Raw genomic sequence first — 26,915 nt, 5'->3', positions numbered from 1 at the left:
CTTTAAATTTGACAATTAAGTAAAATTAACAATGTAAAACTTCTTATTTTTATTTAGCTTATCTTTTTATTATACTTATAACGATAAAATTACCTATATGATAGCGTCTTTTGAATGAACGGTCATACCATATGAAGAGTTTAGAAGTATTAAAAGTAAAATGTAACAGAGTGTTAATTACCCCGACCATACGCATATGGTCCAAATACTCATATGGTCCGGAACATCTATACAATTAATATACTGCTAAGCAAATGATTGATAACTATACCAGGTATATGGGATTTGTCCCAAATTATTGTTCGCAGATGATAATACCCACAAGTCCTGAACAATTTCGAAGCAAGGATGTCCTGAGGCAATCATTGCTGGTTCAGATGACAATACCACATGAATAATTCAAGGGAGATTATTCTGAAATAACCTGATTGACTAGATCATTTGGAGATTTACCTAACTGACTTTTATTAGCTTACCTATTGGATGACTCTTTATTCCAGGGGAAATTAACCTGCAACAACCTGAAAGTCTGACTTAAGTATAATGTATCTGACTTACCCCTCTGCCTGAACAGATAACATTGTCAACAGTTCCTGGACATTTAAGGGGAGGTAATACTGATACTGAGACACACTGTTTGTTCATACAAATTTTATTATTTCCACATTTGCTTCCATCTTGTACCAGTCCAAAATTAGGCAGATTTAACACTGCTGGGCCATGGATCACTCTGAAATTGTATAATTTGATCAATATACTTCCTAGAAATCCTAGAAATTTAAAAACAACAACATATCCTTTTTTACAATATACACTGTGCTTTTAATGAACTGGACATTTAAGTTGAGGTATTACTGATACTCTAACAACATTGTTGTATGGTTGCCTAATACCTATAATTATTAACATTCACTTCATTTGAACTCTGGTGGATAGTTGTGGTATTGGCAATCATACCACATCTTCAACATTTATATAGAGATATTAAATATCACTACAACAGTAAACTTATAGGATTTTTTTTTACTGTACTGGATAGCGAGTATCAAGTACAGAACTGTGTTTATATTGGTTGAATAACATATTCATCCTAGTTCCCCAAGTAGTATTTATCATAAATGTATATTGCAATGTAATGCAATGTAATATTGTATATTTTAGTTGAATTTCAAAACTTCATTTTCCTAAAACTTAAACTTTTTTTAGGCATACACTCTTTGTAATTTTTATTTTGAACTTAAAGATATATACAGAACTTCTAATGTGGTATTAAAGTGCAAACATATTTTTAAGATTATATATTAACAAAAACTTACTTGCAAGCATACTCTATGCCATTAGAGACAAGTGTTGTCTTCATAAAATTTTTATCTGACCCAAAGAGTGGAGCAACAGTGCCACCATCACAATGCAGCAGTCCACACATGATGTTTCTAAAAATAAACATAGATTAACAGTAAAATCCATAATGTTTGTGTCTATCTTACTTCACCATATTTCCTTGTCAATATAAGACTGCAAATTTGGAAATATCCACAAGAAATAAAATATGAAATCAAATACTTGTTTTTTCTCAGTTTGCAAAGGTTGTAGGATATACATACACTATTCTTATTATAAAAGAAATTTGTCAATAATTCAGCTGTTGATGTATCTTATTCTTACCTCATGTATAAAATTTATGACTAGCTTTGTTACAAAAGTATTTGTAGTTTTCAGAAGTTCTAATATGTTCTAATCTGTAAAAATAAGATTAGTTTTGACCTTCCCTCAATAGACAAGTTTTTATACAGAGTATTCATACTTACTCTGGAAGACATTTAGCATAAGATCCAGTATTATCATCCTTTCCACAATGTCCATTAAAGTTACCGATCGGATTAAACCTTTCGTAACACTGTTCATCTGCACCTATAGCTCCTGAAACAGATAAGATGTTAAATACAGAACACTGTTTGTGATGAATTTATTTGTGATTTGTATTTTTTCATGTATTACAAGGTATCAAAAAGGCTATATATATAATGGAAACAAAAACTGATGAATAATTTGATTGCAATCAAATATACAATGTGTTTTATAAATGAGAATAGCAAACTTGTGATTTAGAATGTATAAAGAAATATTTCTAACATTGGTACATACCTTCTCCCCAGATATGCTGACATTGTAGAGCCATGGTAGGACAGATACCACTTTGACAGAAACCACTGCTGTTTTTACAGGGATGACCATCTTGTATATAGTTGTTGGATGGACACTAATAAATCAATAATTTGATAATTAGCATTTCACAAGATATCATGTATATCAATTCAGATTTATGAATGTAAAAGTTAAATCTCATCACTGAAAGTGCTGATCGTTTTATATATGAATCTTATTTTTAAAAATATCTTAGAATGAATCTTCAATGAAGATAATAAAACAGTCAAGAATGATAATATATATATCATCCTATGATTTGTGCAAATTTTATTCAGATTAAACTACTTAAAGTTATATGTTTTAATTAAGACTGATGGTAAATATATTCATTTTTTTATTTAAATAAGGCTGTTAGTTTTCTTGTTTGAATAGTTTTACATTGTCATTTCGGGACCTTATATAGCTGACTATGTGGTATGGGCTTTGCTCATTGTTGAAGGCAGTACGGTGACGCATAGTTAGTAATTTCTGTGTCATTTTGGTCTCTTGTGGAGAGTTATTTCATTGGCAATTATACAACATCTTCTTTTTTATATTGAATGAGAAAAAAAAATCTAAAAAAACATATTGACTTCAGTTTGAATTAAACTTTGCTTGTTTGTTTCAAGAAGTTCTTGTCTAATTTAAAAGAAAATCTAAACAGATTCAATATTTTTTTTAAATTGTAGAACATTAAAATATGAACGACAAGCAATGTGTGGAAATAAATCTACCAAACCAATATGGAAAAGTTGTCACAATTCAGATTACTTTCAGTCATAAAAATGTGTCTGTTCAATTATCATGAAGATTCTACGAAGAAGTTATTACTTTAAGCCAGTTATAAAAATAACTTTAATATAAAAGAAAGCTAGATTAATTGATAATGACAGAAATATCTTTTCGAAACATGAGAATCAAAAACTGTATGACTTACTTCCCCTGAGAAACCAGTACATAGTTCAGGTACATCACATTCTGTGGATCTCTCTCGACAAACATATTGTTGTGGTAGAAACTAAAAAGATAGAGTGAATACATCTGTAAATATTTCATGAATAAGTAAACATACATTACAACCAAACTCAGCCAAAAATATTTAAAGCAAATATTTTAAATCGTTTTTTTCAAAGAATAGAGAAGAGCGATATTTCATTTGATATGCAAGTCACATAAATCTGGAAAAATGATCAAGTACAAGATTGAAAATTTAAAAGCCAACTTATGGCAATCCATATTATTTTGATTAAAACATCTATGATGATGGAAGTTTTTAACGATATTGATTGGCTATACAGCCCTTGCACGGGTAAAACATCTACTAATCACTAGCAGACAATTGACACAATGATTGAGACACATACTGTACAGTTATAGCAGCATGATCCTGTTCTGCACTGGGCCCAGGTCTTCAGTAAACATGTATCTGGATCACAACACGGATCTCTTATTGCACATTCCTGAAGTAGAGATGCATATAAAATCATGTATACTGTTATATTTTATATAATCAACATCTTTTTAAGTTGTGTAGACAAGATTCTTTGCTAACAATTTCTCACTCTGGAAAACTGCCTAATTCTTTATAAATTAAACATTTAACATGACTTACAATTTACTGCAACAATAAACAAAGGATAATCATAGATATTTTAAAAAGCAAAGACGTAATGGTTGACTCTAAAGGTCATATTGAAAGGTAAACAAATTTGCATACAGACCTGAGGTGTTCCACAATCACACTCCTCCCCTCTTTCTACTATCAAGTTACCACACTCCTGTGTAAAAGCCATCTATAAAAATATGTATAAAACATGTGTAGATTGTGCACATTTACATATCTTAATAAAGAATACCTTACATGTTTCTTTTTATTTGCACACAATACATGTGCATCCTGAAAAATTCTTTTTTTAAAGACTATATGTCAGTCTTATATCAAAATAAACAATAATTGATCAAATGTATGGAACTGATATGTTTGTATAAAGACTATTATTTCTTATTTTCTTTAACTTATAACTTGCAGAATGCTGTTGACATATGCAACATTGTTTATCTGAAAGGTAAGAAGATTATGATAGAACATAATTATTTCATTTAAATTAATGACAGTTTAACAACAACAAATTTAAATGGTCATTTGAATCAAATAATAAAAAAAAAGATAGTAACAAAAAATTTTAAGGATGCAAACTTGTATAGATTGTAATGAAATTTGTAATTGTTTTAATTTGGTGTGAATACAACAACAATACATGCTATAAGCAATGGCAGACATTTATCTTACTTGAATCACATTAGATATATAGTACTGTAAAACAAAGTTGTGTCATTAAATCTGTTATACAAACATAAATATCACTAACCAGTCAGTAGGATAAGCTTCAATTTGCAGACTCTGGAGTGATTAAACAATTTTTTTTGCCTATGACAGGAGCATAATAAAGGTTGACATTTTCAATTACTAAAAAAATCCAAACTGATGACTTCAGAATATCACTTAAATATAATTTTAACAAATATGTAAATTGTGACATATAAGTTGTTAATTTGATTCAAACATGCAAATATAAAATGTAAGTCAAAGCCATTAATAACTCACCTCTTTCGGACTAGCACTGAGACATGCTGTAATGTCCATACTCATAGATACATCTAAATCTGATCTACTACAGTTAGAAAACTGTCTGGAATGGATGGTGTCTGATCTCATTCTAAAATATACAATTATTACACATCTAAATCTGATCTACTACAGTTAGAAAACTGTCTGGAATGGATGGTGTCTGATCTCATTCTAAAATAAACAATTATTACACATCTAAATCAGATCTACTACAGTTAGAGAACTGTCTGGAATGGATGGTATCTGATCTCATTCTAAAATATACAATTATTACACATCTAAATCTGATCTACTACAGTTAGAGAACTGTCTGGAATGGATGGTATCTGATCTCATTCTAAAATATACAATTATTACACATCTAAATCTGATCTACTACAGTTAGAGAATGGATGGTGTCTGATCTCATCCTAAAATATACAATTATTACACATCTAAATCTGATCTACTACAGTTAGAGAACTGTCTGGAATGGATGGTATCTGATCTCGTCCTAAAATATACAATTTAAAAAAAAAAAAATTTAATTTACTTATGGATACTGTTTTATAATCATAAACAAGCTTCTTTCCAAGTTTGGTAGAAATCCAGAATAATTTAAGAAAGTTATTAAAATTTCCAAAATTTTAACCACAGAGGGTGTATTTGTGGACGTCAATGATGCTGACTACAAAATGTAGGATTGTTATGTCTCGCTTTTGCAGCAAAAGTTGTAGGCTCGACAAAAATCAAATATTCATGTTTGCCATTTAACTATTTAAAGGCAATTATCATGTTAAAATAGTACAAAATAACTGTAGAAATTCTAAAGCTTTCCTTCACAAGATGGTCTATCCATACTATAGTTTCATATACTTACAGTACATCAGTAGACATGATACATCCAACCTGGTCCTTACAGTCACAACCACCTGTAAAGGAATCATCAATTAGACAGGGATTCATACATATTAAACAGACTGGACATTTCAAATTTGTCTATTAATAAATGAATCTTTAGGATAATGAGACGTCACACAATGACACCAATAACCAAAAAATACATCTAGTTGGCAACATAGTTGTCATCAATAGGCAGTTGTCTATGGAATTTGTCATGCCTTACATTGTTTAAAGTCTTAAAAATTTGTATTGTTTATTCATTTTCATGGTTATAAGATAGTATACCATGCATTAGAGTGTGGTTAGTTTTTTTTTCAGATTCTATTTATATGCACTCTGTTGTTAGTCTGGTTGAAATGCCTAGAATAGATTGGGATGAAAAAATGCTGGCTATATATCAAAAGACATACAACCATACAGCATAAAGCATGTAAAGGACAAATAAATATAAAAGGCAAAATATGGCCATCAACAATCTACAAGTGTGTTTACACAATGTCAAGCTCTGAGTCGTATTGTCTAGAAAAGCTGCTGTTAAAATCAACAAAAATCTGCCATCAACAAGAAATTCCAGAAAAGACAATATGACATTACAATATAACAACAATCACTGAGGGTCCTGACTTGGGACAGGCACATGAACATTTTAGAGGGTTGAATATTATTTTGAGATCTTGACCTTCATGCTTTATCATATTTATCAGTATATAGAATAACAAAAAGTACATTAAAACACATGCAATCAAAATCAGAACAGAGAAAACACTTCACTCTGTATTACCAATTTAGAAAATAACAAAACATAGATAAAAAACACAATAATAATTATAAACATGATACTGAAATCAAGCTCAAAGTACTATACCATCTCTCTTCTATAAGGCAAACTAAATGTTCTGTTTTGAGATTTGGATTGAATATTAAATAGGTTTACAGTGCCATTTTGGGACTGGGACATTCATGTACATTGAAATCTGCCTAAATATGTATTAGGAGTTGTGAACACAAATTGTGAAAAATGAACAAAAATTTGAACAACAGAATAAGTTTATAAGTTTCATAACATTAAGTTGAGTTTAACTTAAGTTAAAGAAAGGAAACACAAATTTCAACAATTTTTCAATTGGCATAACTCCAGAAAGGTAAAAATGACACTACCAAAATCCGAAAACATGATTTGTGGTTTGTGGTTTTGTCATTGTGCATCAGTTTCATAAGATTTGGTTGAGCCAATCTAAAGACAGAATCGAATATTTCAGCAATATTTCCATTTGTAAAAGGACATTAAGCAAACAGCAATTAATCAAACAATCTTGCTATATGATGGGGTATTTATTATTGACACAGAAGCCCAAACATTCAAAAGTCATAAACCTTAGTAAATCTTAAAACTGATTCAAACTGAAATTACAATACGGATTAGATGATTCATATTCAAACTTGTGCAACAAAAATATTGAATTCTCATCAAGCAATTGCTTAAATCACACACTTTTCTAGCTTACATGTGATGTAAAGATTTATCTAGCAAAGCCTCCATAACCTTGTGACAGTTTGAGATTATGTTTTGTACCATGAAAAAATAAATTCTCCTGAATGTGAAAAGCTAATATATTTGAGCTGAATTTACAACTAATATAATTGCAATAGTGCCAGAATTTACAAATAACTGAACCCAAAGCTGTTGTAAACTGTGCTTAATAGTCCATTAATGTCATTGCATATATACTTAGCACTAAAGTTTATCACCCATATAACCTCATTCAATACACTGTAAACTATAGATTTCACACATATATTACCAATGGATGAAATAGGGAGGGTTTTGGCTCACAACAAATTTACAAGCTAAAATAATATCTTAAAATTTAACTTAAATTCATAAGCTAAAATCCTGTCTTCAGAATTTATATTTTACTAAATAGAAATAAAGCTAAAAGCAAACAAAACATACACTGAATGATTTTAAAAGAGAAAAAAAAATTGTAAAAAAATAAACAAAAGAAAAAATGTGTTCTAAAAAATATAAATGCTTTTTCATGTAAATGTTTAAACAATATAAAATCAAACCAAAAATATCAAAACAATATGAAATTTACTGACCTGTGACAAATAACATCATCATGAAATTTTCATTTTCTAGTTCATAGTTATTTCATCACACAATACAACACATTTAAAAATACAGAAAGTGAAAAAAGTAAAACTTAGATGCAGTGCCTGAAGAGATAAGACAACAAGTTACCTCTATGGTATAATTCCCTTTGTTTGACTAGTAGAATTAAGTATAGTATATAATTATTTGGTCAAACTAGCCTTTAAAAAACATTTCAAATGTGACAAACATGTTTTATTATCATTTCAAGATGTTATTTCTAAATTATATATGATTCTTATGTATGTAGTTTAATGATCTTTTTAAAATAAAACTGTGTCAAAAAATAAACTTTATTCACCATCTTATATCAAAAGCAAAACTTTTAATTGGTATAAATACTAATTTATTTTAACATTAATTGTTGCTAGTTTTGTTTAAAATGAAATAAGGGAGATATAAAACAAACATGGCAGGTGTTCTGTTTATGTTAAAGAAATCTAAAATTAGTAATATTCAAAATGCAGACTGTGGCTAAATATATCATGCACATTTTACATCTATTTCAGTAATTCACTTACTAATTATAGTTTATACAAAAATCTGCTTTCAGGCTCAAATACTTAATTTATTTTAAACACACTGTTTATTTTTCCATTTTTAAAACAAATACATATTTTTCCCTTCATTTTATGGCAATTTCACAATTTTCAGTCACTAATTAGCATTTTTTATTAAGAAAGTTCTAGTAAAAACAAAACAAATTTACAGTCATGATGGCTGTAATCAAAACTGCAATAACATATTTGACATCTGATAGCGTTAGAACTAATTAAGTGATAACCTACCATCTTCATCATGCTTGAGACCTAGATTATGACCTAACATGTGTGTCAGAATGGTGGCAAGCTGCTGAGGTTCCAGTACACTTGATACCTGAATAATATTACAAAGCTTATATTATTGCTTCCTTCAAAGCTTAAGGGTATCATATCATTTTCACAAATCATTTTTTTAATATAATTCATTAAAATGTCACCATAGTAAAATGTTTTTTTAAACAATATCACTCAGGACAACCACTTCATAGTTTATTTTGAATGAAGTAAAAAAAATGGCATATTATATCAAGTACTTGATTAATTTTGAGATTAATTAGAAAGCATAATTTTACAAAATAAATTATTGCATTAACTCACATCAAATCAAATGCTTGTCATATCTCACTAATATGTAATAAGAAACAGAAGAGTTTTATAGATTTTTGGTTGATTGATATAGTTTTACCGCAACTTTCAGCACTGTTGCTCAATTATGAGGAAGTGAGTTTTTATTGGTAGAGGAAGCCAGAGTGCCTTGAGAGCATATGAACGTTGGTAGAGGAAGCCAGAGTGCCTTGAGAGCATATGAACATTGGTAGGATAACTGACAATCCAAGTCAATTGAGATTGGAGTCAAGCCAATCTGCAAATAACATATTCACAATGCAGCAATTGTTTAAAGTTGTTTCACCTTATACCTGAACAAATACCTACCCTATTTATTCCAACAGCTCTCTCTGTACACACACTATCAATACCTGAACAAATACCTACCCTATTTATTCCAACAGCTCTCTCTGTACACACACTATCAATACCTGAACAAATACCTACCCTATTTATTCCAACAGCTCTCTCTGTACACACACTATCAGGTATAGCTAAACCAACAGAGTTATCTTCTAATGGGACATGCCTGCAATATAAAATTAATGCAAAAGATTTGAAATTTCTCAAATTAGAATAAAAAGGCTTTAGGCAATCTTAACTTATCAGTAACAAAATATTACATGTATTATAGAACAAAATGTAAATGCCAAATTATAGCTTCTATCATAGAAGTCAATTTCAACAATACCCTTCTATGTCAATTTTCAATAAAATATCTTGATTAAGTTCTAAGCAAGATTATCTGAAGTTTATGTATTGCCTAAGTGGTCTGTTGAAATCCTTGTCACAAGTATGGAATTTGAGGAGGTTGTAAACAAAGACTTTAAATAATTTTGCTGCTTCTCTGATAAGCATGAGGCACAAAGGAGGAAAAGCAAAGACTGTGTCAGATTAGTGTGTTTGGGTAAGGTGACAAATCTTCCAGCTGACTGTGATCTTGTGAAATAACATGTAAAAAATCCTGCTTAAGTTAACATATGAGAACTAAATTTGTTATATAATTTATCAAATTATCAAAGTACAATAAGAAATTCCCCTTTTAAAGTAAAAAGTTTAAAAATAATCAAAATTTGGTATGTCATTTTAATTTTTTTTCAGTACAATCTGTGATTTTATAAGAGTTTATTGTGAGATGTTTAGGTTGTTATTTGTTTATGAGCTGGTAATGTAATAACTTACGTGATGAAGTGAGCTGCATGATGGTCTATGTTCATCAAATGAAACTGTTTGTACATCAGAAAAGATTTCAAGAGTTCTCTGATCTGTGAAGATATTTCCATCTTATCTCCTGCATTCCAATATTCTAAATAAGTCACAGGTGTTCTTATACCTACATCTTTTACATACTGGAATAATGGAAATATATAGTATTATTAACATAGATCAAACATGCTACATCTTTTACATACTGGAATAATGGAAATATATAGTATTATTAACATACTGGAATAATGGAAATATATAGTATTATTAACATACTGGAATAATGGAAATATATAGTATTGTTAACATAGATCAAACATGCAAAACAGATTCAATACAAGTCAATCTAACTTATAAAGTTTTTTACCATATCATTTTATTACTAGTATGATGGAAGAAATTATTAAAATAAACTGTACTCTTCATTAGGCTTTTTTCATTTCATATTTTGTAGTGTTTTGCTTTTCATTATTCTTCTTGTTATTTATTTTTATCTCCATATTGGTCCATCTAAATCCTCACAGTTTTGAAATTGTGTGCAATATTAAAGTATTTCATCAGTACTTACTTCCATTGAGGATAACAGATCACCTTTTTATATTGTATAGTACATAAATATTGTCCTTCTTAAAGAGTTTCACCATGTGTTTCTGACATTTCACTTTGTATTAAGACTCAGCAAGCGAACGTACAAGTATTTCTTCTTCTCATTTATTAACCTTTCATACTTTTTTCTCATATATTACATTAAAACATACCATATCCACCATGTTGGCTGTCTGTAGGGCAAAGTTTACCATTTCTTTGTGAGAAAGATTCAGTCTGGAATACTGAAACATTAATTCATAATAATATCATTAAAGCATTAGCAGAAATTAATTACAAATTATCTGATGTTTCAATTTTATTGAACTACTCTGAATATCTACCTTTTCCCATAACTGACGTGTTCTATGCTATTACATGTAGGTATTGTAAATATATGAGTGTTTTGAGAAGAAATGTCACTCTTTCCTTGATACATGTATACCATTAATGATTATGCAATTTTCAACCAACTTAATATGGAAGATTTAGTGCTATTACCCAGATAGTCATAGTGCAATAGAACCATTATGTGGTTGGTATTAATAAGTGATTATAAATTATGCTTCACTATAAAAAAACAACAACCAGGAGTTCCATAAAGAATGAGTCAATGAATCCTGGACTAAATGAAAAATAAACAGCTGCGCCATGATGCATGATACACCTGTAGTCCCTTGAGTTTTACGCAATAATCATAAATAGTTTCTGAGATACAGAGTAACATGTGAAAACCCACCTTTTTTTTAACAAAAAACTCAATAAATCTAAAATAAACTTTTTGAATCATCACCAAAAAGTATACAGGTCTTTAGATTAATATAACTAAGAAGTGTGTACAGTTTTAAGCAATAATCATAAATTGTTTTTGAGATGAGGCATGACAACACACCCCTGTTTTAGTTACAAATTCCCGTAACTCAAAAAGTTTCAATCTGATTTTCACTAAAAGGATACAGATCGTTTGACCATAATATTAAACAAACAATATTCAGTGATCGGGAAGGTCGTGCGCCCTGCGCCTATAGCGCATATTGACAAGAAATGGCGCATACAGTGACAAATGTAAGCGCCCACAATGCGCACGATATTTTTCACTTCGTTTCGAAACGCTTAGATATCGACAAATGGATTTCCGATTGTGTTCCGTGCCGCAATGTGTGTGTACACAACTGTGTAATATTCCTCCAATTATAGGAGCACCTATATATTTTTGGGACGTCTCGGGTGTTTCCCTATATATATATATGATAATAGAACCATGCAGTTTTACGTCTCGGGTGTTTTCCTATTGTAATAATAGAACCATGTGATCTAACTGATAACCCGAAAAACGTAATTAACCATCATTCATGATATATTTTTTTCATAAACAACTTTAAATTTGTGAAATTTGGCTAGTACAGACGAGATTTAACTCTAATAATAATCTCATTTAGTTTAGCTTGCTATTATGTCGATTGAAGAACCCCAAAGACTTTTTAGGAATATAGTTTATGTCTCCAAAAAAGACGTTTAACTGTCCTTGTCATATTTTGGTCTTTGGCTTGTTTTGACATTTTGTAAACATGACTTCAGCGATTTGTTGTTTTGTTCTATGAATTAATGGTACTCTATACTGTTATTCTTGTCACCGTGATGAAGTTATAATAATACAAGAAGTGCAGAGGAAATGCCTGAAATGTCCTCTGATACAGAACGTCTGGAATAAGTATGGTATCGACGAAGACCCACATTTAATGTACAAAAAAAACCAACATGAACATGAACAAGGCAACAGTACCAGTTTAAACATTGTAAATAAATTTAACGGATAACTTAAATATTGATCGGGTTGGAAGAAGCTATTGTATATTCATTAAAATTGAAATTACAAAACACAGGAACAATACCCATGATTTTATTTAAAATCATAAAGGTAAGTACCAACATCTCTTTGCCTAGTCCAAATAATTATGACGTCTTTCAAGACGTCATAATTATTTGGACTTCTCTTTGCCAAAATATACTGATACATTTTTTTTTTACAGAAGTCAATTCAAATGGCCCACTCATTTGACAACATGGCCCATTATTTTTTAAAATGGCCCATTGAATTTATTTTTGAGGGGCCCTGGGCCCATAGGGAAAAAAACCTTCCAGATCACTGTTATATTAAGTGTCTTGAAATTGGGATAAGTAGCTCTCAAGTTACAGTGCCACATATTTATGCTGGACAGACAGACAGACAGCCGGACGCTGTACATTTGTATACCATAATATGTCCAGTCAATGTGTAAGTCCTTTTTTATACAGAAAAAATATTTTATGATTGTATATAATAGACCACTTTCGAGTTCATCCGTCACCGGAAAAAACTCGTCAATTATACGCGCCTTTATGACGTCATTTACCAGATAGAGGGGGTCGCCTGTATCCCTGCACTATTTACGTTCATCAAGCGTCTTGGTGATCGTCATTGTGCAGGATAAACTAGAAATAATGGTTGTTCTGTAGGTACTTAATGAAAATTCCCTAATGACATCAATGCTGATTGTCAATTTTGATAATTCAATTTGTCGTATAATTCGTACAATATACAATTATAGTTTTCCAACCACTCGCTCAACATTGGAATGGAAGTGACGACGCCCCTAAACGCACAAATGACGTTCACTAAAACCAGAGTTTTTGACGGAAATGCATCAAACTCGAAAGTTGTCTATTGTCTCAGTATTAATACAATGTCAAAGATTGTTTATAATTGTTTTAATATTTTTACAATGTCAAAATATTGTATAAAGTTGTCTTAATATTTTTACAATGGCAAAGAATGTATTTAATTGTCTAAATACTTTTACAAAGTCATGAATATATACAATTGTCAGGTAAAAGAAATAAATGTGTACAATTGTCAAAGTATTAACTTGCTGAGTGGTGCAGCCACTGACTTACTACAGAATTATCAAGTACTAGTGCCATCTTTAAATGTTTCTCTGAATACTTTACCACAGAATTTTCAAGAACTAATGCCATTTTAAATGTTTCTCTGAATAACAACACAGAATTATCTAGTACTAATGCCATCTTTAAATGTTTCTCTGAATAACTTACCACAAAATTATCAAGAACTAATGCCATTTTAAATGTTTCTCTGAATAACAACACAGAAACATCTAGTACTAATGCCATCTTTAAATGCTTCTCTGAATAACTTACCACAGAATTATCTAGTACTAATGCCATCTGTAAATGCTTCTCTGAATAACTCACCACAGAATTATCTAGTAATGCCTTTTTAAATGTTTCTCTGAATAACTTACCACAGAATTATCAAGTACTAATGCCATCTTTAAATGTTTCTCTGAATAACTTACCACAGAATTATCTAGTACTAATGCCATCTTTAAATGCTTCTATGAATAACTTACCACAGAATTATCAAGTACTAATGCCATCTTTAAATGTTTCTCTGAATAACTTACCACAGAATTATCTAGTACTAATGCCATCTTTAAATGTTTCTCTGAATAACTTACCACAGAATTATCTAGTACTAATGCCATCTTTAAATGCTTCTCTGAATAACTTACCTCAGAATTATCAAGTACTAATGACATCTTTAAATGCTTCTCTGAATAACTTACCACAGAATTATCTAGTACTAATGCCATCTTTAAATGTTTCTCTGAATAACTTACCACAGAATTATCTAGTACTAATGCCATCTTTAAATGCTTCTCTGAATAACTTACCTCAGAATTATCAAGTACTAATGCCATCTTTAAATGCTTCTCTGAATAACTTACCACAGAATTATCTAGTACTAATGCAATCTTTAAATGATTCTCTGAATAACTTACCACAGAATTATCAAGTACTAATGCCATCTTTAAATGTTTCTCTGAATAACTTACCACAGAATTATCTAGTACTAATGCCATCTTTAAATGCTTCTCTGATTAACTTACCTCAGAATTATCAAGTACTAATGCCATCTTTAAATGCTTCTCTGAATAACTTACCACAGAATTATCTAGTACTAATGCCATCTTTAAATGCTTCTCTGAATTACTTATCTCAGAATTATCTAGTACTAATGCCATCTTTAAATGCTTCTCTGAATTACTTATCTCAGAATTATCTAGCACTAATGCCATCTTTAAATGCTTCTCTGAATAACAACACAGAATTATCTAGTACTAATGCCATCTTTAAATGCTTCTCTGAATAATTTACCACAGAATTATCTAGTACTAATGCTATCTTTAAATGTTTCATTTAATAACTTACCACAGAATTATCAAGTACTAATGCCATCTTTAAATGTTTTTCTGAATACTTTACCACAGAATTTTCAAATACTAATGCCATCTTTAAATGCTTCTCTGAATAACTTACCACAGAATTATCCAGTACTAAGGCCATCTTTAAATGTTTCTCTGAATAACTTACCACCGAATTATCAAGTACTAATGCCATCTTTAAATGTTTCTCTGAATAACTTACCACAGAATTATCAAGTACTAATGCCATCTGTAAATGCTTCTCTGAATAACTCACCACAGAATTATCTAGAACTAATGCTATCTTTAAATGTTTCTCTGAATAACTTACCACAGAATTATCAAGTACTAATGCCATCTTTAAATGTTTCTCTGAATAACTTACCACAGAATTATCAAGTACTAATGCCATCTTTGAATGTTTCTCTGAATAACTTACCACAGAATTATCTAGTACTAATGCCATCTTTAGATGCTTCTCTGAATTGTTGTTGACATTCATGTGCAGCTGAAATGAAACAGAAAACTTATAATCAAAGTGTGAAGCAATGTTGAAGTGACTTCAAGTTTTCAAATTTCTGTTCACGGTATACCTTTCTTTTTTGATGTGTTCATATACAAGCTCCATTAACTGCTTTTAACCTTATTTGGTAGCAGCAATAAGTCTAAATTGAATACAAATTCTCAATGTTGACATGATTATGTAAGAAACTTTAACATTTCTTGCTGATCTTAGGTTTTCTTACTAAAAAAAGGAGGAAAATAAACAGTTTTATAGTTAGGGAAAAGTTTGAAATTTAAAAATATTTTTGTACAATATTATGAAATATTTTTACAGTCATTAGTGCAGAGTTTGTTTGCAAGGCTGAAATCCTTTCATTTTTATATATTCATGTTTTTAAAGTTGTATTAGTCACAGCAAACTTACAAGTTCCAATTGTATTTGAATAGATATTTTATTTCTTTATTCATGAAGTTGAAATGATTGCATGAATAAAATATGCCAATAAAAAATCCTATTTTACCTGTTTTTTGGCCCTCATAGCTTTGACTCTTCTAATGAATTCCCCCCTATGTAACTCCTGAAATGTCCTCCACTGACCAATGTCATTTCCTGTAAAAGTATAACATTTTAAAGCTTTCATTAATATAATAATTCTATGATTTCTTTTTTTGTAGACAAAGTATTTTAATGATGACAGTTTGATTGATATACTGATGGTTGTCAAACGAAAAATATTGCATTGAACTGAAGGTGATAAGATGTTTTAAATAAGACATAATATTCCCTGCTTTAATAGTAAATGACCAATAAGTTGAGTCCAATTTAAAGGCACTTATATCTCAAGGTTACAGTCCACAATAAAACAGACCCTTCCACTTGACTCAAAGATAACTTATTTTTTCACTATAAATATAAGCATGCTTAGCAGAGGAAGCAACAAATACCAGTTTTAAAGTCATCTGTTTGAATCATCAGCTGAACAAACCCACACCCTCTGAGACCCTGAACTTTACTTACCACATGTTTCCGTCTTGGAAGTGGAGGCTTTAAAAACAACATGTGGATGATGTATCTGTAAAAGTTCAAATTAAATACATAAAATTATAATATATCACAATGAAACTATGTATTTTGTATTACTGAGCATGTCTTAGTGGCTAATCAAACTATGTATTTTGTATTACTGAGCATGTCTTAGTGGCTAATCAAACTATGTATTTTGTATTACTGAGCATGTCTTAGGGGTTAATCAAACTATGTATTTTGTATTACTGAGCATGTCTTAGTGGCTAATCAAACTCTGTATTTTGTATGACTGAGCATGTCTTAGTGGCTAATCAAACTATGTATTTTGTATTACTGAGCATGTCTTAGTGGCTAATCAAACTATGTATTTTGTATTACTGAGCATGTCTTAGTGGCTAATCAAACTATGTATTTTGTATTACTGAGCATGTCTTAGTGGCTTATCAAACTATGTATTTTGTATTACTGAGCATGTCTTAGTGGCTAATCAAACTATGTATTTTGTATTACTGAGCATGTCTTAGTGGCTAATCAAACTATGTATTTTGTATTACTGAGCATGTCTTAGTGGCTAATCAAACTATGTATTTTGTATTACTGAGCATGTCTTAGTGGCTAATCAAACTATGTATTTTGTATTACTGAGCATGTCTTAGTGGCTAATCAAACTGTATTTTGTATTACTGAGCATGTCTTAGTGGCTAATCAAACTGTATTTTGTATTACTGAGCATGTCTTAGTGGCTAATCAAACTATGTATTTTGTATTACTGAGCATGTCTTAGTGGCTAATCTAACTATGTATTTTGTATTACTGAGCATGTCTTAGTGGCTAATCAAACTATGTATTTTGTATTACTGAGCATGTCTTAGTGGCTAATCTAACTATGTATTTTGTATTACTGAGCATGTCTTAGTGGCTAATCAAACTATGTATTTTGTATTACTGAGCATGTCTTAGTGGCTTATCAAACTATGTATTTTGTATTACTGAGCATGTCTTAGTGGCTAATCAAACTATGTATTTTGTATTACTGAGCATGTCTTAGTGGCTAATCAAACTATGTATTTTGTATTACTGAGCATGTCTTAGTGGCTAATCAAACTATGTATTTTGTATTACTGAGCATGTCTTAGTGGCTAATCAAACTCTGTATTTTGTATGACTGAGCATGTCTTAGTGGCTAATCAAACTATGTATTCTGTATGACTGAGCATGTCTTAGTGGCTAATCAAACTATGTATTTTGTATTACTGAGCATGTCTTAGTGGCTAATCAAACTATGTATTTTGTATTACTGAGCATGTCTTAGTGGCTAATCAAAAAGGATGTTATATGGTTTTGTCTTGGTTCTTGAAGGTTATGTTTTTTATATGTTTGTTCTCTGTCAGTCTGGATTTCAAATATTTGATCTTTTGATATTAAATGGTTGTTGCTTTTATGTCTTTACTGCAGTTCTACAACTTTTTAATTAAATGTTCTATGAACTATGAATTATGGCTTGGACTGTTTAACATGTTTAACAGTTATCTGATATGTCCGTTCAACAGTTTAAATACAGAAAAGCTATATTTTGGTAAAGAATTGTAAATCTGTGAGTTAACAAAACATTTGTTGAATTTGCAATTAGTTAAATTGCCTAATGTCTACATTATCAAACCTAATAGACTTTTCTAGTCAGACTATATTAGAACTAACTGGTATTTATATATGTGTCTTTTTATTGATGTGTTGGGCATGCCCCTATTTGTTGCCATAGTGCAATGTTTCCAATTCCCTAATTAGTTTATCTTCTCAACTTGGTCTGAAACTCATATTGAACCAGAAATCAGATCAATATTTAGATTTAACCAAAAACATTCTCATAACTATGGGATATCAAAGGAAGGAATGAAAAAAAATGAAGGACATGTGTAAGGCTATATACCCTGGCCAAGCAATAAGTAAACAGTTAACCATCAAATCCAATGTATGAGTACAATTGTTCTGTTTCTGATATTCTTTACAAAAACCTAATTGATTCCTCTTTCTATATGGTTTTATGCTTTGCGCTTTGCAATAATTTTGTGCGCTAACTTTCATAATAACTAATTCCTTAATTTCTAATCCTACTCACCCCTTCATCTCCACCAAGTAAGGGCTGTATGACATAGGTCTTGTTGTGTAAATTAATCACACCCCTGAAGTAAAAAAAATAATTATAAGTTGCAAATGTATATCTGTACTCTATTTAACAAACTTCAAATATCATATTACCCATAATAAAAGACAAATTACCTTTACAAAAATTTTTTAACTTTCTTTTCAAGTAGTCACTCTAACCATGAAAATGTGGTCAAGGACAATGTCAATGGACATATTACATACAGAAGCTGCATATAATAAGGCATCTATATACAAAGTATGAAGCACCCAGCGCTTCCGCCCTCTGATATATTAAAAGCTTTTAAGTTTTAAGTTAAAGTTGCCATCAGATGACTATTGCAATGTCTTGTTTTCTGTGACAGAAGAAGCAGACTCAACACAAATGATGTGATATCTAAACCATGGCTATATTGCATATAATTGTCCTAATCAATTCTTAATTATTGCAAAATAAACAGTTGGAAAAAAGTAATTATAATCTTTAGATATCCTGATGCTTGATAACAGCATTAAACTACAGCATGTCAATTTACACATATTGGTAGATAAAGTGTTGACATATTGGTAGCCATCACAGACAACACTTACTGTTTATAACTATAACAAATCTCTATAGTAATTTAAAGCAATACCTGTAAGACTTATACAGAAGACAAAGCCATGGCACCACAAATTTAGGAAATCAACTTTAAAATTTCTAGAGGCACCATTGATCATAAACACATTTGTGATCTTTATTGGTTTAAAGAAGAAGAAACACATTTTTTATTCAGATACTTATTGTTTAGTTATGGTGAAGACAATATTCGGCTGCAATTTAATTGTTTATGACTTACTATACCTTAAGACTACAGAGGCCTTGTTCTTTCTATGGGTTATTCTCATGCTAAGTTAGGTAAACATTTGACACATTATATTTTAGCCCATTATCAGTAACATACAAGAGATTAGCCCTGCTTAAATGGTGGTGTTTTACATGTACAAATGACAGACTCTGCTTAATTTGTTGTAATTTTACCCACAGCAACCCACAAAATGTTTCACTAGTTTAATAAATTGTACATCATCATAACATTATAATGAAGAAAATATTTTCCATCAATTATGAATCAAATATTTTTAGCCTGTAAAAAATTAGCTCAGCATGGCCTGTGTATTTCCTCTAGGTAATTATCTAATAAAGATGAACATGTGCTTTTTTCTGGCACAAGTTTCTTGGTAAACACTCTATTAATAAAAAAATAACTAATAAAGATCATTATCTCAGCCAAAAGCTCCACTGATAACTGTACAAATCTATTGATTTAAAGTCAACTTTAACAAATTGCAAACTTTAAAAAAATATTTCGCTTCCATGACTTTTTTTTTGGTAAACATAACGATATAACATGATGATCATACTAAATCTTATCAAATATAATTGTTTTAAATGGAAGATCTTTGTATCAATTATCTTTTTTTTTAACATAGAAATATAAAGTGGTTGTATTTGAAGGAACATTATACAGTTAAGTGTCTTTTCCCACATTTTCAACAGGAGAACTGTCAAAAGAAACTGCCATTTAATTCTCAACAGTTTTATGGTTCTGACAGCACTACAAATATGATTTTTTTTTTTATTATTTCTTTGAATTATAGCCAAGTTATTACAGAAACACAGTTTCACAGTTCTCGTTTTATTTTTGCAGACATTCTAACATTGATTATAGAGATATGTTGTAATTTTGAACCTTTGATAACATAACAGAGTAAACATACTAAACATGATTGGTAAACCATGCATCTTGTAAAGAATACCAACTTGAAGAAGACTAGAACAAGAATATCAAGAATCTCAAATCCTGGAAAGCACACAGGATTCACATAATAAAGATACAAACAGAACAAATGAACAATGAGAAATCTAATTCAAATCTGATACTCATACCTGATCTAAGGGAGTGGTATTTCCCTCCTATATTTTTTACAAAACATTCATTGCTTTCATTGCTAAACAATGTGCATTCAAAATTAGTACTCTTACACACTCAAATGTCTCCAGAAATGAGTACTACATGAACTTTGTTAAATATTTGCATTGTTCATTGATAAAAATTTTGTATGTGCTTATTTAACATGATAAAGTATTTCCTAAAGCTTTACGTAGTTTGGACTCACAAATTCAGACATGGGGGTGTTTCACTATGTTTTAAATAACAAATCTTTGTTATGAAGGTGCTTTATAGATGGTTTATTGTCAGGCTGATGTAATATCTCATTGCTGTGAAAGTTAAAGCACTCTGTCCAATCTTATACATCTATCAATTTAAGATGATTTTGTTTTAAGTATTATTTGTAGCTGTTGATCAACCAACCAACAATCAATCAATCAATAGTATGATCATAATTTGTTTTAATCATTCAGTATCTACAAATAATGGTGATGAATGATTACATTTTATTCTAAGATGATATTGTAAAGATTCTCAACATTAAATCCCTTTTACTGAACTGTCCCAGATATGAATGAATAAACAATAACATGTTTTGATGGTACTACTTGATGCCAAACAAAATGTTATTTTATTTACCTACATGAATTTCTTTGATCTGATCCAGGTGTGTTACAGACATAATATTATCAACATCTTAATCTTATAATACATATCAATTGTATAAAAATGCTAATTAAACAAGAATTTGTTTTTTTAAGCTTAGTTAACTAATATTCTACATTTTCAATCTTGAAATTGGGAATGGAAATGGGGTCTTCAACACAGCGATAAAATTCTGCACCAATTAAGGCATGATTCAGCTGGCCCCAAATCAAAGATATGTACTTGTTCAGTGATAATGGAGGCCATCATACTAAACTCCAAAACATATAATCTAACACATTTTTCCTTGACAAAAAAAGAAATGGAATATAAGATAATGAATGTGCAAAGGAACAGCACAAAACAATGTGAATCAAGGAGGGTCATTATACATGTTGTAAAACACATAGAGGGCAATGGTGTTTTTTTTTCAGAAAAAATATAAGAGATGGCAAAGCTTCAGTCTTCAGTAAAATTCAATGTTGACTACATTTGAATGTAATATTGATGGAGTTCTCAATCCTTTAAGAAATAATAGCTCAGCAACACTGACACGTTAATTTTATCTTAAGCACCTCTTATTAAATAGTTAAGTTTAGCTCTTTGAAAATTGATCAAATTTATTATATGCTATATTTCCAGGTAAATGCCATTCCTCAGTGGGATCTTAAGAAATTTATTCTTTAAACTGATATTTACAAGTAAAATCGTTGATGACTCATCAGTCCTCATTAACACAGTACTACACAACCAATAATCAGATTTATAAGCATTATGTGTTGTCTTTAATCTTAAATTCAGTGGGAAGTGTAAACATGACTTGAAAAGAGAAACAGACCAGTTAAACAGACACCTAAAACTCTCATTTAACTAACAATCTAATGAAACAAGACTGAAACTATTATCAATAATACCACAACTATCAGAACTAAACTGAATAATGGCAGCAGTTAAGACAAAAAAAAAATAATTCTAAGACTGATATTTAAAAAAGGCCAGCCCTCTCATGTTATGGTGATTGATAAAGATTGACCAAGCCATTTTAGATATAAAAGCATATATATATAGATTCTATGACTGCATTGAGTGTGAAACGATATTTTTCCACTCGAGACAGTTAAATTTTCAAATTTAAAACGTGAAGCACGCCTAGCATTTTAAATATTGAAAATTTAACTGTAGAGAGTACAATGTAGATAAATATCTTATTACACGAGATTTGGTGGTGGAATCTGTTTCTCTAATGATTTCCAAAAAATATGCAGGCAAACTTATTCCTTCTTTTGGAATGATCTGCAAAAGATGTGTTCTTTCTATTTGACGACATCAGGCATGGTGGCCTTTTTTCATGCCGTCACAATAGGAAATTCAGAGGAAAGCAAGAAAATTTGACGTCATAATTGGATTTTAACCAATGAAGAACTGAGACAAAACAAACCACACTTTGATTAAATATTTTTATACAATGGGTGCAGAAAGGGATAAATTGACGAAGAATTTGAGAAATATTATTATGTCTATTTTACGATATTTTCCTTTGATCTTGCTGACTGATAATTTTCTTTCTAAAAGGAGTCAAGTGATATGAAAAATTATCCCTAAGGGGTCACATGGTGTTGCTAATGAAATTGACATGAAATTATATATATATGTGGTGGTGTTTAACGACCTTGACTGGCTATACAGCCCTCGCACGGTCGGCTCGTTGCCCGAAGGCGTTTGGTGAGCTTTATCATATTTTGATGCCATGGGTCAGGAACAAGTAGTGGAGGTCGCAATATGTAGGCCGCCATCTTGGTTTTGGTGAGTTGTTTTTGGTTTTTTGACTATTTTGTTGTTTATTCTTCACTAACGGCTGCTTTCAGGGCCAGTTTGGTCAGCTTGGCAGCCTGCTAGCCTCGATGACGGAGTACTGGTAGATGATCTCGGACGTAGTTCGAAAGATGACAGGAAGCATTATCGGGACCAAAGCCGTGAGGCAGTGAAATGAAGGTCGTATCACCCAACAGCCTAGGATACAGCCCTCGGACGTTAATCGGCATAACACTCCCCATAATACAATGGTTTTGGAGTGCATGTTAACGCGGGTACGCCAACTACTACGTCTATCTGTACGGCATGGATCGGTTTCTGTCATCTTAAGTAGTAAGTCATTGATATCTAACTGTAAACCCTCATCGAAGATAGCGGGTAAAGGAGAGCTGGCCCAGCACGTCCGTTCAGCTGTAATGACTGAGACGTGAATGACATGAAATTGACAACGTGGTCATAGGTAAAATTCAGCAATAAACAGATTATCATTGGTCACCTCAACTCATTACTTTTTTCACTTTTGCTGTACAAGGAGAAAATTCAATCTCATTGAGATGATCAAAGATAATCTTATCAAGAATTCTGTGGACTGTCTGACTGACACACACTCCATGAATATGTAATACAGTCTCAATTCTTTATTATGATAGCACAAGTAAACATGACATATAAAATAAAACTGTTCACACTTTCTTAAGGTTTTCCAATTAAGATTACTTCTAAAATTAATTGGTGTGTTGTAAGAAAATCAATTAGGATGCAAGATCTTTTGATGTAAAGCACATAAAAATATGTTTCCATGAAGCAAGAAAATCAATAACAAGCCTCCTTTAAATCGCTTTACACAACATTAAATAATTCTACAGTCATGACAGTTTCAGGTTAAAAATGCTCAAAAAAATAGAGAAAGTGTATTTGATGTTCCCTGTTTTGACAGCAAACTCCTGTTAAATGTTTTTATGACATCTACAATATACCTCTTAATATTATATGATTTTAAACTTCTCATTTACTTTTTGGGCAAAAAAAAACCCTAAGATTTTTTAATTAAACTTAACTTGAATCATAGATAAAAGATAATTCAACAACCTTTCGAAGACAAAATTGATTGTTGATGGAATTAACTCTTTCTTAAACAATAATGCCATTGTAAAGCCATATAATCGTTACTCCTACAAAATGCATGTTTTAAATGTGTTTTAGTATTGACAAACTTGTTTCACAACTCAATCAAAACTAAGAGCAATTTGTAGATAAGGTTGATGCAGGAAACAGATACAATAGGAACATGGTTGAATGGCTGTTTGACTTTTAGCATGAATGGAATAACCATGCTTTAGATCATTTAAACAACATTATTTCAATTTCAATTTGTTTTGTAGTAATGGTATCTGATCATTAACATTATAAATCAGAATACAGCATTGCTTGTTATGACATAATTTTATTGACTTATCACAAAGAATTGTAAATTCTTGCTTTATAGCATGGAAAAAAGTCTCTTAGGATATAATTGACTCCTATCTAAAGTGCAAAACCCTTTCAGATGTTCTGCTGTAATGCAAGCTAGCTTTTGAAAATTATGTGTTGCATTATAAGATAAGATATTTATCGATACATAATCATGAATAATTCATGGAAGCTTATCATGAAGTCTTGATTTTTAATAAAACATCTATGCATAAAAAGAGATGTGTGGAATCAGTCAATGAGGCAGCAGCCCAGTGACACAAAGTAGCAAAATAATAAATAGAAGACAATAGTTATCAACAATAGACATATGTCTACAAAATATTAGAAGCTGTGTATTTATATGTTCATTGAAAATAAAACCATGTAGGGTTGGTATTTGTGGTCTGACCTAAAATAGTTATAAGGAGTACAATCATAGTGAAAATTCTTTTACATGTCACTGTTTCATCATAAACGAAAATTCAATTCAAAACTTAAGCCGAGTCCTGCCACCCCAACTCATTATAACAATAAATCTGTATTTTTATTTCAAATTAGCATTTGGAGTGAATCATTAATCAACACTCAAATCTTGTTGCTTCATGTAGCAGAAAATGCTATAAGTTTGGCCTATCAGTTTAACTGTATGACTTAGAATCACAACCATTATAGTTCAAAGATTGACAATTTGCCAACCTGCAATGTGTTAAAATTATTGACTTTGGCTTCTGCCAATATTATGAAGATAATTTTGATAATTTTGAAGAAATTTCCACTTTTATGATCAATGTTTTGAAGCACTTTATGAAGCATGCCTTCCTATCTTTAATCTTATTTCTACTTAAAACTCATCATAACTGACTTACACTTAAAGAAAGAAGTTTCAAGTATGATTACTACTTTCAGTTTGAAGTTACATACTATAAGGTATATGTACATGCAATTTCAAACAAACATGTTGTACAATACTGCATTCCATTCATTAGGTGTTTTTTTTGTAATCTCAAATTTCTATTTCCAACTTTAGAATAAAATAAAGAATCGAAATGGGGAATGTGTCAAAGAGAAAACAACCTGATCAAAGAGCAGACAACAGCCGAATTAAGGCCACCAATAGAAGTTTTCATCACAAAGAATATCACATAAGTGAATCGCAACCTAAACTAGGGAAGAATGTATACATTGATCAACCTGAGGGTAAAAAATCTAATCTAATTAAAGAATGTTATTTAGACATTCAAATTTTCCATTCTAGATATTTAAATGAACAAATACAAACATGTACATGTATGTATTTATGGGACTGTCCCAAGTAAGAAGCCTCTGACCTTTGTAAGTCTTTTATATTTTTTTTTAATTATGTCCATTTTCATGTTTCATGCCCGACTATAAATAAAATTTACTTACTTACTTACTTACTACTTACATTTTTTTGTAGTAATTGCAAGGCCTTTTATACCATATTTACTTTGCTGTATGGTTTTTGCTCATTCTTGAAGTCTGTATGGTGACATATAATTGAACAAACTACTATTTCATTTGGTATCTGGTGGCAAGTTGTCTCATTGGCAATCATACCACATCTTCTTATTTAATCATACCACATCATTTTATTTTTATATAAGTACATACTTGTAGCATGATTCAATAAGATTTATGGTGCTATTTGATCACTGGAAAACTATACGCATTTAAGAAACAAGAAATATTTAATTTGCTTCTTTGTTTAAGTTAATTGTGTATACAAACATGTACTAACAAATCAAAATATTGCTAATTTATTTCTGAGCCACAAGGAGTCTTATTTTGTTAGTACATTGTAACACCAAATAATTGATGTTTTGTTTTAATTTGTAACATATTTTTCTCAATTTGAACATTTGAAGCTTAGATATAAAGAAAGCGTCAATGAGAAATGATTCCACTGATAAAACTATTTAACAAACACTTTATTGCAATATTAAGTTCATATCAATAATATATGAGTTTGTGAAATAAAATCCAGACGCCATCAATTCCCATATAACAAAGACCTGGTATATGGTAATCCATTATACAAAGTGAGGTTGCCTATTATCACAATAATAATGCTGTTTTTTATCAATTATACTCAAATGACATAATGTCTATCAATATGATAACTGTCACAAAACAAACTTATGTTTACTATCCTACTGTTTGTAAATATAACTGCCAGATCCAGATATGTCTCCAGTATTCTGATAAGACAAAGTATTCTAAAGACTTGATGCCCTTTACATTAACAAATTTTGAATAACTGAACTGAGTCCTGAATATATACCAGTGTATTTAAATCTGAAAAGAAACCATTTTTCTTGTTT

The 26,915-nt window shown here is 30.5% G+C and overlaps 1 protein-coding gene across 1 annotated transcript in view; it reads right to left on the bottom strand.

Moving 5' to 3' along the window:
• Positions 1-26,915, bottom strand: part of LOC139513482 (disintegrin and metalloproteinase domain-containing protein 11-like) — a 43,323-nt gene that overhangs the window by 7,946 nt on the left and 8,462 nt on the right. Inside the window, exons 6-24 of the mRNA XM_071302035.1 lie at positions 18,705-18,768; positions 16,580-16,634; positions 16,083-16,171; positions 15,497-15,565; positions 10,966-11,037; positions 10,184-10,350; positions 9,449-9,530; positions 8,642-8,729; positions 7,944-7,970; positions 5,676-5,727; positions 4,793-4,904; positions 4,478-4,501; positions 3,909-3,980; positions 3,552-3,647; positions 3,125-3,205; positions 2,146-2,260; positions 1,809-1,920; positions 1,317-1,433; positions 559-730 (exon numbers count right to left, since the gene is read on the bottom strand). Coding sequence (XP_071158136.1) covers positions 559-730; positions 1,317-1,433; positions 1,809-1,920; positions 2,146-2,260; positions 3,125-3,205; positions 3,552-3,647; positions 3,909-3,980; positions 4,478-4,501; positions 4,793-4,904; positions 5,676-5,727; positions 7,944-7,970; positions 8,642-8,729; positions 9,449-9,530; positions 10,184-10,350; positions 10,966-11,037; positions 15,497-15,565; positions 16,083-16,171; positions 16,580-16,634; positions 18,705-18,768 — 1,666 coding nt within the window. The remainder of the gene's footprint in view (positions 1-558; positions 731-1,316; positions 1,434-1,808; positions 1,921-2,145; positions 2,261-3,124; positions 3,206-3,551; positions 3,648-3,908; positions 3,981-4,477; positions 4,502-4,792; positions 4,905-5,675; positions 5,728-7,943; positions 7,971-8,641; positions 8,730-9,448; positions 9,531-10,183; positions 10,351-10,965; positions 11,038-15,496; positions 15,566-16,082; positions 16,172-16,579; positions 16,635-18,704; positions 18,769-26,915) is intronic.

This window comes from Mytilus edulis, chromosome 2 (genome assembly GCF_963676685.1).
Source record: "Mytilus edulis chromosome 2, xbMytEdul2.2, whole genome shotgun sequence".
In the NCBI taxonomy this organism is placed as follows: domain Eukaryota; kingdom Metazoa; phylum Mollusca; class Bivalvia; order Mytilida; family Mytilidae; genus Mytilus; species Mytilus edulis.
Note: the sequence above shows the minus strand (reverse complement) of the source record. Positions and strands in the feature narration are given on the sequence as shown.